At 30.0% G+C, this 18652-nt stretch overlaps 2 protein-coding genes across 2 annotated transcripts in view; one reads left to right on the plus strand and one right to left on the minus strand.

Annotated features, from left to right (window-relative positions):
• LOC111685086 (sensory neuron membrane protein 1-like) overlaps window positions 1-4481 on the plus strand; it is a gene marked incomplete at its 5' end in the record, with an annotated part of 5139 nt that extends 658 nt beyond the window's left edge. The window contains 6 exons of the mRNA XM_023447325.2: window positions 326-467; window positions 536-790; window positions 3460-3756; window positions 3819-4022; window positions 4085-4263; window positions 4337-4481. Of these exons, the coding sequence (XP_023303093.2) occupies window positions 326-467; window positions 536-790; window positions 3460-3756; window positions 3819-4022; window positions 4085-4263; window positions 4337-4481 (1222 nt within the window). The remainder of the gene's footprint in view (window positions 1-325; window positions 468-535; window positions 791-3459; window positions 3757-3818; window positions 4023-4084; window positions 4264-4336) is intronic.
• A 1290-nt stretch (window positions 4482-5771) lies between these two features.
• LOC111685075 (UDP-glucosyltransferase 2) overlaps window positions 5772-18652 on the minus strand; it is a 26867-nt gene continuing 13986 nt past the window's right edge. The window contains exons 3-8 of the mRNA XM_046955211.1: window positions 11890-12030; window positions 9169-9352; window positions 7799-8095; window positions 7067-7731; window positions 6519-6641; window positions 5772-6422 (exon numbers count right to left, since the gene is read on the minus strand). Coding sequence (XP_046811167.1) covers window positions 6281-6422; window positions 6519-6641; window positions 7067-7731; window positions 7799-8095; window positions 9169-9352; window positions 11890-12029 — 1551 coding nt within the window. The 5' untranslated portion in view covers window position 12030 and the 3' untranslated portion in view covers window positions 5772-6280. The remainder of the gene's footprint in view (window positions 6423-6518; window positions 6642-7066; window positions 7732-7798; window positions 8096-9168; window positions 9353-11889; window positions 12031-18652) is intronic.

Consider the following 18652-nt stretch of genomic DNA (forward strand, 5'->3'; position numbering starts at 1 on the left):
GTCTAGTCTATAGTCTAGTCTATAGTCTAGTCTATAGTCTAGTCTTTAGTCTAGTCTATAGTATAGTCTATAGTCTAGTCTATAGTCTAGTCTATAGTCTAGTCTATAATCTAGTCTATAGTCCAGTCTATAGTCTAGTCTATAGTCTTGTCTATAATCTAGTCTATAGTCTTGCCTATAGTCTAGTCTATAGTCTAAACTATTGTCTAGTCTATAGTCTAAACTATTGTCTAGTCAATAGCCTAAATTAATGTCTAGTGTATAGCCCTGTCTAGTATTCCAAAATTCATTTTCATTTTCTCAAATTTGTACCGAATAATTCTAGTGAATGGAAAGATAAATACGACGTAGAAGATATTGAGGCCGAAGATGCTGTGGAATTCAATATGCGTAATACATTTATTTTTAGACCCGATTTGGGTTTAAGTGGCGAAGAACTAATCATAATGCCTCATCCTTTAATACAGGTTTGCGCACCACTTTTCAAGAATGAGTTAACTTTAATTCAATAAGAATTGTTTTGTTTTTGTTTAAGATCATGGCCATTTCCATAAAACGCGATAAAGCTCCCATGTTAAAAATGATCACTGAAGGTTTAGAGGAGATTTTTAAACCGCAAAGTGCTTTTATTGCAGCTCCTTTTATGGATGTTTTCTATAGAGGTTTCAATGTGGATTGTTCTAGTAATAATTTTGCTGCTAGTGCCATTTGTTTGAATTTTCATACGGGCAACGTTAAGGGAGGAGTTCAATATAATGAGACAATGTTTAAATTTTCATTGTTGGCAGCGGTGAGTAAAAAAATATTGAAATGTTTAGTTTTAAAACAAAAACCATCCTTTTTGTAATTTAGAAGAAAGTTTAAAATGTTTATTAGTTCAGACTAATATTATTCATACGCCTAGTAGGTATACATGGCAAAATTCAAGTATTATTGCTAATACGCATAGGTGAACCACTATATATGTATTAATGGTGACAAGTTCAAACTTTCTAAGCCTTTCTCACCTTTACTTTGAACAAACAAAAATTCAATAGGGGGTTAAAAATTTCTACTTGACCTAGAAACTTTTAAAATAATTCTAAATAAATTTTCCTCATTATTAGTTTTTATTTTGCAATTTTGGTTTCCATTAAATCCAAAACATTGATAGATATTTTAAATACTTAATAAAGTAATTATTTTATGATGTAGGTTTGTATGTATGTGTTGTGTTTGAACAAATTTTTTAAACTTTATAAATAAGTTATAAACAAACTGTAATTATATGTTTAACCCTTATTTATTTAATATATTATTGTATAAGCTAACTAACTAACTAACTTACTTACTTACTTACTTACTTACTTACTTACTTACTTACTTACTTACTTACTTACTTACTTACTTACTTACTTACTTACTAACTAACTAACTAACTAACTAGCTAACTATCTAACTAACTAATTATATCACTAACTTACTATAAGAGTAATGTGGCACGAGGTTTAGTTTTAAGCAGGACTCGGCATGTACTGGTTATTGGTAAAGTGTCCTCAAAGCAAAGATGGTATTTCTCTTTGTGACCCAAATCGCGGAAAGAGAATCCGTTGAACCGTGAAACTTTTACGTTTCCTATACAATTGACTACTCAGCACATATCTACATGATATTGGTACTCAAAAGGTAGGAATGAGTCCTAATAGCGTGTTAGGACTAGTCGGATGTTTAAAGACTTTAGGTCTGCTTTGCTATCGATCTTAATTTAGGATGTACTATAAGTTTTATGGTATATTATAATAAGATGATATTGTTCCTTTTTGCCTCTCCTTCGCGTAGATGTGATTAGAATTTGTCTTACTTGTTCCTAGCTTCATTTCAGATTTGGTAAAATAATTGAACCATTTCAGAGTAACTACCTTGTGAACTCTTATAGATATAAAGAAAAGCTCAATGCAACCAACGCTGTAGCATGCAGCAGATTCCCTGGCATTATATAGAATGTTTAAGTTATTAGTTTTTAGAAAATAATTATTAAAATTTGTAAAGAAAAATTTTAAACCTATAAAAGTCTAGAAAAATAACTTAATAAAACAGTATTTTTTTAAACGTCTAGAAATAAAGGAAATAAAAATGATTCTACTACAATTACCCATAAAAATATATAAAAATTTAGCAATTATTTCTGTGGCAGTAGTAATGGTGGCCGTGATCAGTATATTCGGTTTTCCCAAATTAATGAAAATAATGATTAAAAAAGTATTAACGAAAAAGTATTTTAAAAATTAAGTGGAAATTAAATTGTATTTAAAAATTATAGGAAATTAATTTGAAGCCCAACTCGGAGACGCGACAAATGTGGGAAAAATTTCCAATACCCGTGATGTTTTCAATATATGTTTTCAATATCACCAATCCTCAAGATGTGGAAAATGGTGCAAAACCCAAATTAAAAGAAATGGGACCATTTGTGTTTGAGTAAAGTTTTAAAGCGTTTAAATTAAAATAAGTATATAATCATTTGAATTAACTTAATAGGGAATGGAAAGATAAATACGATATTGCCGATATAAGTGAAGAGGATGCCGTGGAATTCAATATGCGTAATACGTTTATTTTTAGACCTGATTTAGGTTTGAGTGGTGAAGAAATTATTACCATGCCTCATCCTTTAATACAGGTTAAATTTATATTTACATTTTAAATAGTATGAATTTCGTAAAGATTATATCGATTTAGTTTGTTTCCATTTCTATAAAACGCGAAAAAGCTGCTATGCTTGATATGATAGCACAAGGTCTGCAGGATATTTTTGAACCTAAAAGTGCTTTTATCCAGGCTCCATTTATGGACGTATTCTTTAGAGGTTTTGATGTTATTTGTTCGGAGAGTAATAGTTTTGCTGCAAGCGCTATTTGCTTAAATTTTCATACGGGATCAGTTAAAGGTGCTCGGCAAGTCAATGAAACTAATTTTAAATTTTCCCTACTGGGAGCGGTGAGTTATGACTAAATGATTTGGGGCCAGATCTAACAGTTTTAGAACTGAACTAGAACTGAACTAGAACTGAACTAGAACTGAACTAGAACTGAACTAGAACTGAACTAGAACTGAACTAGAACTGAACTAGAACTGAACTAGAACTGAACTAGAACTGAACTAGAACTGAACTAGAACTGAACTAGAACTGAACTAGAACTGAACTAGAACTGAACTAGAACTGAACTAGAACTGAACTAGAACTGAACTAGAACTGAACTATAACTGAACTAGAACTGAACTAGAACGCTACTAGAACTGAACTTGAACTGAACTAGAACTGAACTAGAACTGAACTAGAACTGAACTAGAACTGAACTAGAACTGAACTAGAACTGAACTGGAACTGAACTAGAACTGAATTAGAACTGAACTAGTACTAAACTAGAACTGAAGTACAATTAATATTTAACGATCTTTAAAAATTTCGTATTTCCTTAGAGCAATCACAGTGATGCTGGACGCTTTAAAGTCTCTCGTGGCATTAAAAATAATCGCATGTTGGGTCAGGTCTTAGAGTTCGAAGGAGATGAAGAACTAAACGTTTGGCCAGGTGAGGAGTGTAATAAACTAAAAGGAACTGATTCTACTATATTTGCTCCGCTAATGAAGCCCAGTGAAGGATTATGGACATTTTCACCGGATTTATGTCGATCACTGGGGCCACAATATCAAAAGAAAGTTATATATAATGGTATACCCGCTTTCAGATACACGATGGATTTTGGAGATGTAAAGGTAAAGTTAAAAGATTTCTATAAGATTTTTATTTTGCTTATTAGTATTTTCTTCTCCTTTAGAACGAACCAGAAAATCATTGCTTTTGTAAAGATTATCCCGATAATTGTCCAGCCAAGGGTACTATGGATTTATCGTTTTGCAACGAAACGCCAATGATTGCATCAATGCCACATTTTCTAAATGCTGATCCGAAATTACTAGAAGATGTTGAGGGTTTACAACCGGATGAACGGAAACATGGCATTTATATAGATTTTGAAATTGTATTTCTTTAATGTCTTGAAATATTCGGTTTATATTGAAATGTTTAATTTTGTTTCCGCAGATATCTGGTACACCCTTATCTATAGCTAAGCGTTTACAATTTAATTTGGATGTGGAACCTATTGAAGAATTGCCTGTTATGAGTAAACTTAAACCTTTGGTAATGCCTTTATTTTGGGTAGAAGAAGCTGTGGATTTAGATAAAAGTTTTACGGATCTAATCAAATCGAAAGTGTTTACGTACGTTTTATTTTTTTGATTTTTAATAATTAAGTAAGAGTAATTAATTATTCACTGTTTTAATTATATTTAGAACCAAAAAAATTGTTATGGTTTTGATGTGGAATCTCGTTGTTATCGGCTTGTGCGGTGTAATATTTGCTGGAGTTATGTTGTATGTCCGGAAAAATGATAATATGCAAGTTTCAGATATTAATTCAACGGTTAAAACCAATTAATGAAATGTTTCTCATATACATATATAATATATATAGTCTAGTCTAGTCTGTAGTCTAAACTATAGTCTAGCCTATAATTTAGTCTATAATGTAGTCTACAGACTACAAACTAGCCTATAGTCTAATCTTCTGTCTATTTAATAATTTAGTCTATAGTCAAGTCTATAGTCTAGTATATAGTCTAGTATAAAATCTAATCTATATTCTAATCAGAAGTCAAGTCTGTAGTCTGGTCTATAGTCCAGTCTATAATCTAGTCTAAAGTCTACTCTATGGTCTAGTCTGTAGTTCAGTCTATAGTCTAGTCTATAGTCTAGTATATAATCTTATCAATATTCTAGTCTGTAGTCAAGTCTATAGTAAAGTCTATAGTCTAGTATATAGTATAGTCTATAGTCTAGTCTATAGTCTAGTCTACAGTCTAGTCTATAGTCTAGTCTATAGTCTAGTCTATAGTCTAGTCTACAGTCTAGTCTGTGGTCTAGTCTGTAGTCCAGTCTATAGTCTAGTCTATAGTCTAGTCTATAGTCTAGTATATAATCTTATCTATATTCTAGTCTGTAGTCAAGTCTGTAATCTAGTCTATAGTATAGTCTATAGTCAAGTCTGTAGTCTAGTCTATAGTCTAGTCTATAGTCTAGTCTATAGTCTAGTCTATAGTCTAGTCTATAGTCTAGTCTATAGTCTAGTCTATAGTCTAGTCTATAGTCTAGTCTATAGTCTAGTCTATAGTCTAGTCTATAGTCTAGTCTATAGTCTAGTCTATAGTCTAGTCTATAGTCTAGTCTATAGTCTAGTCTATAGTCTAGTCTATAGTCTAGTCTATAGTCTAGTCTATAATTTTGTCTATAGTTCAGTCTATAGTCTAGTCTACAGTGTAGGCGAAAGTGTAAAGTCTAGTCTATAGTCTATTCTATAGTCCAGTCTATAGTCTTGTATATAGCCTAGTATATAGTCCAGTATATAGTCTAATATATATTCTAGCCTATAGTCTAGTCTATAGTCTAGCCTATAGTCTAGTCTATGATCACGTGTATAGTGTAGTCAGTAGTCTAGTCTATAGTGTAGTCTATTGCCTATTCTATAGTCTAATCTATAGTCTAGTCTATAGTCTAGTCTTTAGTATGGTCTATAGTTTAACCTATAGTGTAGTGTTTTGTCTAGTTTAGGCTCTAGTCTACGTTCGTTGAAATTATTGTTGTTAAGAAATAACTTTAGATTCTACTCACCTCGTCTCATTTCTATATTGTGGACCGTGTATAACTAGATTTAGTTTATTCGTACTCATACAAATTTATTAATTAAATATTTTTTGTTATAATTTTTGTGAACAAAATAATTGACTTTGGTTTATAGTTTATTTCTTATGATTTCTTTAAATTTGTTATTTTAAGTAAAAATTAAACTAGAACTACAATTTGTTAAAATATTTCCTTTTAAGAAACTATTAAAACTACGAAAACATATTTACAAAACATGAAAGAAAATTTTGCTTATATATTAATAAAATAAACATTATTTTAATATCCTACATTAGAGCAACAAAAGTTAAAAGATTTTTAATATTCATAAATATTTCTTTTTAATTAAACATTTTATGGACACTCAACTGACATTAAACAAAAATATTATTTTTTATATAAAATAGTAGTATTTGAGACAACAATATCACCCATTTAAGCTAAATGAAATTTATAAATAAAACCTAAATTATTTGTAGAAAAAAGTACACATATTTCTTAAGTTAAATTAAACTAAAGAAATTAAACTAAAAATTGTTACAAAGAAAACTTAATTATTTACATCCTTTTAGCTTTTGTGGGAGTGTGCAGGCTGCGTATCACATCAAAACGTGCAAAAACACGTCTCATTAAGAAATAAATTGCATACAAGGCGGCAGCATACAAAGCTGCAACATCAATTAAATAATATTGGAGCCAACTAAAATTAAAATAGAATAAACATAAGTTTAGTTATAAATCAATCAAATTTCATATATATAAGCGTCTAATATAAATCGTTTGAATGTAAACATACCTCATATTACGTGCGGGAGATTGTAAATGATAAGCTCCTTTGTGGCGTAAAACATATTCCGTCCAATATACGGATGTTTCCAAAGGTGTTGTACGTTGATCCAATAATAAACGTTGACGGAATCTTAAATAATGAAATAAAATTACAAGTTTATCAAATTGTTTATAGTTAAGATACCAGTCTATAGTCTAGGCTATAGTCTGGTCTATAGTCTAGTCTTTAGTCTAGTCTATAGTCTAGTCTATAGTCTAGTCTATAGTCTAGTCTATAGTCTAGTCTATAGTCTAGTCTATAGTCTAGTCTATAGTCTAGTCTATAGTCTAGTCTATAGTCTAGTCTATAGTCTAGTCTATAGTCTAGTCTATAGTCTAGTCTATAGTCTAGTCTATAGTCTAGTCTATAGTCTAGTCTACAGTCTAGTCTATAGTCTAGTCTATATTCTAGTCTTTTGTCTAGTCTATAGTCTATTCTACAATTTAGACTTCTGTCTTTTATCGAGTCTATAATTCAGTTTAATCTAGTCTCATTCTACTATTATATCTACTCACCTCGCCGCATTTCTATACTGTGGATCATGTATAACTTTCATTATCGACTTATACAACTGAGGCGCACTTAATGTTGACAAATCCAATTTTATCGCATAACCATCAACTTCTGCTTTCGCTGAATTAACATCATGATCACAGAAAACGGGCATAGTTACCACCGGTACTCCATGGAATACAGTTTCATACATGCTCAATAAACCACCATGAGTAACAAATGCTCTTAATTTTGGATGTCCCAAAATGTCTTGCTGTGGTAACCAGCGGCTCAATTTAACATTTTCTGTAAGTCCTTCAATATCGGCGGCATTACCCTCGTACTTCCATAGAACATGATAAGGTAAACGGGCAAAAGTTTGCACTAGTAAACGTTTTAAAGTGGGTGGCATATTAGCAGCCTTCACAGAAGAACCCATTGAGACATAAATAAAGCCAGATTCACCCGAGGAAGATATAAATTCTTCCAAATCTTTGGGTAAAGGTTTGGCGGGCTTGCAGTGGATGCAGGCTACTTCGGCTACATTGGGATTTAAAGCACGCGGATAGGAGACAACTGCATGACCATTTTGTAAAATGAAACTAACATTTTTGGAAATTTCATAAGGATGAGGCATATGAGAGCCAAAACGTTCTCTCATAACACGATACACAAAAGCCATAACGATCTATAGTGCATTTTGAGAATAGAAATATTTAATATATTAAGCAAATCAGTTTCTTTTACAAACAAACCTTATGCATTACGTCTGACAAAATTTGAGCGCCTGTATTTACAGCCCTCTCCAGTAAATTCATGTTATCGGTAAAACTTGTATAGAAATTTGGTGTTACAGCATAAGATCCTGGATTACCAGACTTGGCCAAGCTACCCGTATAAAATCCCACCGTATTCATATACATAAAAGGTATTTTATATTGATACACCATGCCCAAAGCACATTCCGGAAATGCACCATCCAATATGGCTAAGTCGAAATTACGATTTAATAATGCCTGTGTTTCAGCATCTTCCAACATGGCATCGCATGACTGAAAAAAGATATAAATAAAAGAAAAATGTAATATATGGAAAATAAAACAGAAAAAAATGAATTATAAAACAACCTTGAACCATACAAGTGTGTGAGTAAAATTTTATTTATGATTTTTTTTAGAAAAACATGTTACGTGCAACTTGTTGTAACAACTTTTTGTTTTTTTTTTTAATTTACTTCTTCTTATGTGGTATGTTCATATGTATTATGATTAAATTGACGGTAGGAAATTTTTGCTAAACATTTTTGTAGACTGTAGATAAGACTATAGACTAGACTATAGACTAGACTATTGACTAGACTATGGACTGGACTATAGACTAGACTATAGACTAGACTATAGACTAGACTATAGACTAGACTATAGACTACACTATAGACTAGACTATAGACTAGACTATAGACTAGACTATAGACTAGACTATAGACTAGACTATAGACTAGACTATAGACTAGACTATAGACTAGACTATAGACTAGACTATAGACTAGACTATAGACTAGACTACACTACAGACTACACTATAGACTACTAGACTAGACTATAGACTAGACTATAAACTAGACTATAGACTAGACTATAGACTAGACTATAGACTAGACTATAGACAAGATTATAGACTAGACTATAGACTAGACTATAGACTAGACTTTATACTATACTTTAGGCTGGAGAACTTTCTTTTAAAATAAATTTTATCGAGAAGTTTCTAGGAAAAAAAAAGAAAGAATTGAACACTTTAAAATATTACTAACATGTTTTTGTGAGTGCTTTCAACAAATTAGGCGCAATTATATATTGTAATTCCAATATAATAGTACTAACTAATAAATAGCTTTAACTATTAATATGAATTTCAAAATATTTGGATTTTTGTCTTACTAAAAAACAACAATTAATCATTTTGAATACAACTAAAGTAATTAATGACTGTAAATTGGTCAAGTCAGCAAGTGACGACAAAATGATTAAGTTATAAAGAAAATTTATTAACTATACAACACATTTGTCGATGAAAACAAAACCCGCATATTTATGTTACACTTTAAAATAAAAACGCTACTCACCTCGAAAGCATAACGGACACCATCCCATACAGATATTGGCATTTCACCTGACATTCTTGCCCCCAGCAGATCCCAATTTGTATAATTTTGTATGTATTCAACTAGACCGGCCGGTGTGACCTCGTGCAAACCGTTAATATGAAAATCGGAGGGAAAACCATTTAAGAAAGTTATATTGTGACCTCTGGAAAAAAATAAAAATAAAACAAAAACAAATGTAAAAGTGTGCTAAAATTACATTAAAAAGTAATAAAATTTTTTTACCCTACACTTGCAGAAGAGATATTTTAGTTAATTTAGTTTAATGTCGTAGATCGCACAACATCTGCTACTCATAAAATTTTATGTGGAATTTTTTAAAAAATGCAATTTTTGTTCTTTTGTTCATTTTCAAATGAATTTTAAATAATTTACAATTGAAGTTTTTTAGCACGCATCATAAAATATGATTAATTTATTGTCCAAATATGACAAATTGACAGTTTTTTAACATTGTGCAAGTATTCAAACATTTTTTCTTATTGAAATATTTTAGGCTTTTGTTTCAATTTTCCTTTGTTAATGTTTCAATACTTTTTTACATACAAGTTTATTGGCCTTTATTTAGAATCGGAAAAATGTTTACATGATTCAAAACAAAACTTATGATGAAATAACATTTATTGTTGTTTAAAGTTCACATTGGGGCAGTATTGCAATAATTTGGCTGACATTTGTAAAATGCAAAAGTAAATTAAAGGGTCCAGATCTGCCAGTCTTTCTATCTGTCTATACAATTGTACTGGCTGTGGCTTAAACCCAAATCGAGGAAAGAGTTTAAGCTCGCTGTAGAGTTGCATTGCAACCAACTGCCGTGACCCAAAGATCGGTTGGAGTTTATATAGTCTCCGCGTCAAACCAAGGAGAATGACATATCAAAATGCATGACTTCATGCTAATTCAGTATCTTCCGTAGTTATTGTACCGGCTGTATAGGGGGGCATTGATCGACGCATTGTCACTGGTGTTTAGAGCACTGTAGACATAGACCGTCAAGGAAGGCGCTCAAGTAAATCACTGTTATTGTATCCCGAGGAAAAAGAGCTGTTACCAAAAACTCTAGTTTACGGGGACTACAAACTGTTGATGATCAAATGTTTACTTGACCTTTCCTTGGAATGATTTGGCATGGGGTCAAACCAGAGCAATCTGGATTCCTAAACATGTTGAGTACTCATACTCTTTTCATAATAGGGTAGGCCAGTATAAGTTGGGGAATTTTCAGGTTGACACTCGTTTATTCCGTAGATTGTTCTTTATACCCTGAGAGGGGAACTGATGTATGTTGATGAACGACCAAACTCCGCAGAAGACTAGTACTGATTTACTGTTGCCATCTCATGCTACGCGATTTGTGGTTGAGGTCCATCACCTAACTTGTCGGAACAATTATTGGGTTTTAATTGACTTTGGAAATTCCTACATCCTTTGTCACATTATCTCGACATCAAAAGGAATCCTGATTTATTGACTGGGTATTTTGGACTACAAAATACGTCTCTTGGTGCTTTTGCCAAATCAGCAGGACCATCTCAGTAGTGAGGTTTGTACTAATTGGTATGGGTCATTAACTAACGTCTTTTACCTTGGTTTCTTATATACTATAGTCCAGATTATATTATAGACCAGTCTATACCAAAGTCCAGTCTATGCTATAGTCCAAACTATACTATAGTCCAGACAATACTTTAGCCCAGACTATACTATAATCCAGATTACACTATAGCCTAGACTTTACTATAGTCAGGCTTTACTATAGTCCAGACTGCACTATAGTCCAACTTTACTAGAGTCCAGACTATACTATAGTCCAGACTATACTATAGTCCAGACTATACTATAGTCTAGACTATACAATAGTCCAGACTATACTATAGTCCAGACTATACTATAGTCCAGACTATACTATAGTCCAGACTATACTATAGTCCAGACTATACTATAGTCCAGACTATACTATAGTCCAGACTATACTATAGTCCAGACTATACTATAGTCCAGACTATACTATAGTCCAGACTATACTATAGTCCAGACTATACTATAGTCCAGACTATACTATAGTCCAGACTATACTATAGTCCAGACTATGCTATAGTCCAGACTATACTAAAGTCCAGACTACACTATAGTCAAACTTTACTACAGTCCAGATTATACTATAGTCCAGACTATACTATAGTCCAGACTATACTACAGTCTAGACTTTACTATAGACCAGACTATACTATAGTCCACACTATTCTATAGTTCACACTATACTATAGTCCACACTATACTATACTCCAGTTTATATTATAGTCCGGTCTATACTATAGTCCAGACTATAATATAGTCCAAACTGTACTATAGTCCAGGCTATTCCATAGCCCAAACTTTAGTTAAAACTACAATATAGTCCAGAGTGTAATAAAGTTTAGACTATACTATACTATAGTCCAGACTATATTATAGTTCAAACAGTTCTATAATCCAGACAGTACCATGTTATAGAATATTCTTTAGTCCAAACTATACTACAGTCCACACTAAACTATAGTTCAAACTACATACACATAAAGGCTTTAGACCAGATATTGTTCAAGAAGACTATAGTTCAGGATATAAACTAACGCAACTCTTTTATACATTAGAAACACCATTACAACTTTCCAATTGTAAAGTTTTTAAAATTAAACTCACCTGTGTATTAAACCTTTTGCTAATTCCCAAAAGGGAATTTTATGTGATTTTGTGCCACCCATGGTAACCATTAGTATGTCTGCTGTTAAACAACTCCCCAGACATAACAGTAGCACTGTGCCAAATATAAAATATTTCATGCTAAAAAGAAAAACAAAACAAGAAAAATATATATTAAAATTTTTCTTCAACTTTTAAATTTCAAAATTAAAAAAAAATAATAATAATAATGGACCTTTTAAATAGTTTTCTACAATAGCACTTGTATACGTATCTACTACACACGCTGTTATGGCTCTTAAATACCTTTCACTATAAAGTTATACGAAAATCTATAAATCAAATACTTTTTCAACACAAATTTTAAAAAACAAATAAATATTTTTGTTAAGAGTAATTTTCTTTTATCTTTGAAATAAAAATCTAAAAATTTTTAAAATAGTTTAATTGACCATGACCACCATAGAGTAAAATTAACGTTTAATGACGCCTGCTTGTCCAACTGGTAAAATCACACCATATTGGTATAATACCAACATACGAATTTTATGCCATAATCGAGTAAATACTTATTTTAATGTTAAATTTCTAGAAAAAAAATAATTTCAATTTTTTGAAAATTAAGTTTATAAAACTATAGAAGAAAAACAACAAATTACATGCTACATACAACTTACAACATTAAGTAAGTAATTATGCAACTTATTGGGTTCAAGGAAGTACAATAACCATTTTAGTTTTTTTTTTTTTTAATTTTTGATTCTAAAAACATAACATATATGGAAACTTACCACAGCATTTTGACGATCATACTTTAACACTTTATATTATACGTGCAACATTTTTCGAACATGTACATTTACTAGAACTAACTACTACTGGTTCTTGATTTTCTGTTCAAAGATATAATTTACGGCTAAATTCTAAACAAAGAACAATATAAAATGCTTTGTGGTCATAAAGTCTACTTTTCGAGCATTTTTTATAACTAAATTATACATATTAAGTTGAAACAATCCGGTTTTTAGCATTTTTTAAAATTTTGTGGCTTAAAGTCATGCTTAGATTCAATTTTTACTTGAAATCAAAAGTAAAATTATGGTCGGTCAAGGTCGAAGAGCACACATTCTACATGACTTTAGAGGAAAATTGAGAGTTTTAATACAAAACTGCAAAGAGTAGGAATTTACAAAGAGTTGTCATAAAACTTCAATAGACTATAGACTATACTATAGATTAGACTATAAAATAGACGAGACTATGGACTAGATATTAGACTAGACTAGACTACACTAAAGGCTAGAATAAAGACTAGACTATAGACTACTCTATAGAATAGACTATAGACTATACTGTAGATTAGGCTATAGGCTAGAATATAGCCTAGACTATAGACTATATTATAGACTAGACTATAGACTAGACTATAGACTAGACTATAGACTAGACTATAGACTAGACTATAGACTAGACTATAGACTTGACTATAGTCTAGACTATAGACTAGACTATAGACTAGACTATAGACTAGACTATAGACTAGACTATAGACTAGACTATAGACTAGACTATAGACTAAACTATAGACTAGACTATAGACTAGACTATAGACTAAACTAAATTTTCTATCCCTGACAATGAGGATGATTTTTTTCCAAAAAAAATAGCGATCCACAAAAATGTGAAAAATGTTAAATGTTTCCTAAATACTGCACAGTGAGAAGAAAGAAAAAACAAATTGTAAATGATTTTGTTTAATATTCAAAGTAAACTGTTTCTGCTAATAATCACTTTATTTTGCAAATAGTAATATTGAAAAACATCTTGTCTTATTATATAGCAGTATTCTAAAATCATCTTAAATATTTTGTAGTATGAAATTTGATATTTTAAAAGAAGTAGCGAATTGAAAAACCGAGGCACGTGCCTTAAGACTTTTTCATTATAAAAAATTAAACCTAATTATAATATTTCTTTATTAGTTAATAAGAAAACTAGTATTTTATCTTAAAAACATTAAAAAACTTTAAATAAGCCGCAGCTTTGGTAACAATGTCTTATCTATTTATAGACTTTAGTGTAGGGTAATAGCCAAAAGATTTGCACACTCTTTAATTTATTACTATATAATAATATAACAAAACGTGGTTAATAGTAGATTGTTGATTTTTAACAATAATTTATTAAATATTCTAACTAAGAAAAATAAATTATTAAGTTTTTAGGCTGGCATTGAGTTGAAACCGAAAATAAATTAAAATTTTAACGATTTTGCAAACTAGTTTCTGCTCTGCAAGAAGCGATACTTTTTAAAGTTTTCGTTTAAAATTTAATAATGTATTTTCAAAATGTGTAAATCTGGTTTATTTTCCATAGAATGAAATTAATTTGGTGTAAACATCAATTAAGTTGAACATGCTGTATAAAACATGCTGTACATTTTCTAAATTAGTATTAAAAATTATAGTTATTAAGGCAAACACAGAAATTTGCCCGTATTCTGAAGAATATTCCGATTAAACACAATTTTAAAATGTTGACTATAGACTAGACTATAGACTAGACTATAGACTAGACTATAGACTAGACTATAGACTAGACTATAGACTAGACTATAGACTAGACTATAGACTAGACTATAGACTAGACTATAGACTAGACTATAGACTAGACTATAGACTAGACTATAGACTAGACTATAGACTAGACTATAGACTAGACTATAGACTAGACTATAGACTAGACTATAGACTAGACTATAGACTAGACTAGAATATAGAATATAGACTAAAAAAGTTGAACTATAGTCCAAATTATTCTCTAGATTAGATTTATGCAAGAGTGAAAATTATTATTCAGACTTTAGTGCAGAATATAGATTCGCCTTAAGTGTGTTTTATAAATCACAATATAATACAGTCTAAATTCAGACTATAGTTGAAAGACGATTTATAGACTGTGTTTCATATAATAATTCAGATTATAGATCAGACTACAATTCAGATTATTGTTTAAAACTATAGTCCACAATATGAATCAAACTTTTGTTTATACTGTATTTTTCTGGGAAAAACAAAAGACACGACCTATTATACCCAATATAATATACAAGCATACATATGTTTGTAAGTACTTATTAAACTCCAGCAAATTTAAGGCCTAAAGCAAGATATCTATAAAAAAAAAATTAAAAAAAAACTTTTTCTACTCTATTCAACTCATAAATTGTCATTGTTATTAAGAGCAACTATTTTTTTGTCTTTATGTAAAACGGGGAGAAAAGCACAACATCTTCCAATGTAACCAAACAAATATTGTATTATTTTTTTCGAATGGTATTTTATATATTTCTTCTCTTACTTGTAGTCATTACTTTTTTTATTTGTAAGTTTTTTTTTTTTTTTTTGAAAAAAAAAACTTAAATAAATTAATAGACAATAAAGTTGAAATCTACCTTGAACTTGACAATGAATTTTTGAACATGATTTCGTAACAAAAAATAATTCGTATGGGGAAAAAGAAGAAGAAGAAATAATCTGTATGTTTAAAAAATGTAAATAAATGAAGGTAAATGATTATAATTGTAGTAAATAAAATTATGAAAATCAATTCAAATGATATTTACTAATTACAATAAGTAATTAATAACATGAATATATTATTTTTTTATTAAACAAATGTTTTTTTAATTATTCATCATTATTTTAAATTTGAATCCATTTAAATATGATTTATTTTTAATTGCAATTTTATGCATATTTTTTTAATTTTATTATTTTTCTAAAAATGGCTAATAATTGTCGAGAAAAATTAAAACAAATATGTGTATGTTCATTGTTCTTAATCCTTTGCATTAAATTAATTGTTATGAGTAAATATTTGAAATATTTTATTTTTATTTTATTTTAGTCAATGTATTTTAATTGTGTAATTTAATTATGATTTAGTTTTTCACAATTTTCAATTTAAACACGCAATATATGAAAGATTTCTATTTATGTGCGAGTTTTAAAATTCTAGAAACGTAGGCTATTTTGCAATTGTTGTTGTTGTGATGCAATGATTCACCGGAAGTTGTTGGAAAAATGTTGCATTATTTTTTTTGGTAGTTTCGTTTTTCTTGTGAAAATATTTTTACAACCTGCAATACTAAAGTGCAAATTGGAGTCAAACTATAAAACTGACAATACTTCAAACCAATAATAGTCTATAGTCTAGTCTATACTCTAGTCTATAGTCTAGTCTATAGTCTAGTCTATAGTCTAGTCTATAGTCTAGTCTATAGTCTAGTCTATAGTCTAGTCTATAGTGTAGTCTATAGTCTAGTCTATAGTCTAGTCTATAGTCCAGTCTATAGTCTAGTCTATAGTCTAGTCTATAGTCTAGTTTAGAGTCTAGTTTAGAGTCTAGTTTAGAGTCTAGTTTAGAGTCTAGTTTAGAGTCTAGTTTATAGTCTAGTTTAGAGTCTAGTTTAGAGTCTAGTTTAGAGTCTAGTTTAGAGTCTAGTCTATAGTCTAGTCTATAGTCCAGTCTATAGTCTAGTCTAGAGACGAGTCTGCAGTCTAACCTATATTCTAGTCTATAGTGTAATCTAGTCGATAGTCTTGTCTAAAGTCTAGTTTATACTCTAGTTTATAGTCTAGTCTATAGTTAATCTAGACTATAGTCTACTTTAAAGTCTACTCTAGTTTAGCCTTATCTAGTATAGTCGACTTTAGCCTTGTCTAGCCTATAGTCCAGTCTGCAGTATAGTCTATAGTCTTATCTAGACTATAGTCTACTCTAAAGTCTACTTTAGTTTAGCCTTGTCTAGTATAGTCTACTTTATCCTTGTCTTATCTAGTCTAGTCTACTCAAGTCTAACGTAGTCTAGTTTAACCTAGTCTATACTACTATATTTACTTTATAGCCAAGTCTTTAGTCCAATCTTAAGTTTAGTCTATTCTATAGTTTAGTCAAAGGTTTATTCTATAGTGCTTTCTAGTCTACAGTCTAGACTTTTGTCTAGTTTTTAGTCTAATCTATAGTCAGTTTATAGTCTAGTCGATAGTCTAGTCTATAGTTTAGCCGATAGTCTATTCTGTAGGTAAGTCTATAGTTGAGGCTATAGTATTGTCCATAGTAAAGTCAAGTCTTGCCTATAGAATAGTTTATAGTTTAGTCCATTGTCGAGCCTATAGGGTGTAACTTTACATCGAACTTGTTTTAAAAAAGTTTAGTACTTTTTAGTATTTTTTGGCAATCAGACCCACTGTTAAGTAACGTCACTAAATATTTCTTACTCGTTTTTGCGTTTGTGTATTTGTTGGCCGGTACTTGAAAATCATTGCACTTCTTAACAAGTTTTCATGTGTTTTTGTTGCTATAATAGTTGTTGTTATTTTCTTGCTGATGAAAAATTTTCAGCAAAATGCAACAATTTGACAATAAGTCACGTCATTTTTTAAACAAACGAATTTAAACACAAACCACACATATGAATTCGTTATAATAAATGGAAAATTACACTAGTCGACAAAAAAATCGAATTATTAAAATTTCCCAAAATATCAAAAATATTAAAAAATAATTATTCAATTTAAAGACAATGGAAGTAGTTGGAGAGGAAATAAACGGTTTCGCACCTGATTTTACTTTAACCTCCTCTCATTTTCTCTATTGGCAAATGGTATTAAATAATTGAATTTGACCTTAACGTAGCATCATTATATCAGAAGGCATAACAGCACTACTGTTCACTTACAAATTGTTAAAAAAAACTTTTATAATTTAACCATTTCTTTTTAAACATTGGCAATTTTCTTTTCTTTTTTTATCCACTACATGTTTGTTTATATCTTTATTTATTAAACTTATGCTTTACACGTTTTATTACAACATTAATGTTGATTTTATAGTTTAGTTTTACGATTATTGTTTGAACATATGAGTGAGTAAACACATAGACAGTTAGTCCGTCAGTCACTCACATATTCGTACAATTATTGCAAAATATTATTTGAATGTTGAAGGAATATTACCACACATTTGGCTAATTATAATTGCCAATGAATGAATGAATGTATCTTAGTTTACCATAAATATGTGTATTGTTTTGCCAAAATATAAATTTTCCAAAATTTTAAAATCAAAAAGTCATGGTATTTTGAAGTACCCAAGTTTTATAAAATGAGAACAGTTTAATATTATACAAATTTATATTGAAAAAAGTCTTAAGATTTTACCAGTAAATTTTGTTGTATAAATTGTTTAAATAAATCATAATTATGTTTTGATTTTAAACAGTTCAGGTATCAAAGTAATCTCTTGTTTTTGTGCTTGCTGCTTAAGTCTTTTGTTTGCTGTTAGCAGATATAAACAATATAATTTGTTTACTTTTTGTTAGTTATACAAAAATGTATTTTCAATTGTTGATCTTTTTAAAGTTTGCCACTTGATTTTTTTTTACGGAAACGTTGTTTTTTTTAATTAATTGTCTCTATTGAATCACCTAATGTTTTTATTAAATTATATTCAGCTTTTTTTTGAATAAGATCTAAACAACTAATTTTAGAAAGTCATAAAAGAACTTTAGACACGATTTGATTATAGAATAAACAAGATAATAGGTAAGGGTATAAACAATAGACCAGCCTAAATACGAGGTTATATACAAAGACTAGACTTTAGACTAGACTATAGACTAGACTTTAGACTAGACTATAGACTAGACTTTAGACTAGACTATAGACTAGACTATAGACTAGACTATAGACTAGACTAT

The sequence above is a fragment of the Lucilia cuprina genome, chromosome 6, assembly GCF_022045245.1.
Source record: "Lucilia cuprina isolate Lc7/37 chromosome 6, ASM2204524v1, whole genome shotgun sequence".
In the NCBI taxonomy this organism is placed as follows: Eukaryota; Metazoa; Arthropoda; class Insecta; order Diptera; family Calliphoridae; genus Lucilia; species Lucilia cuprina.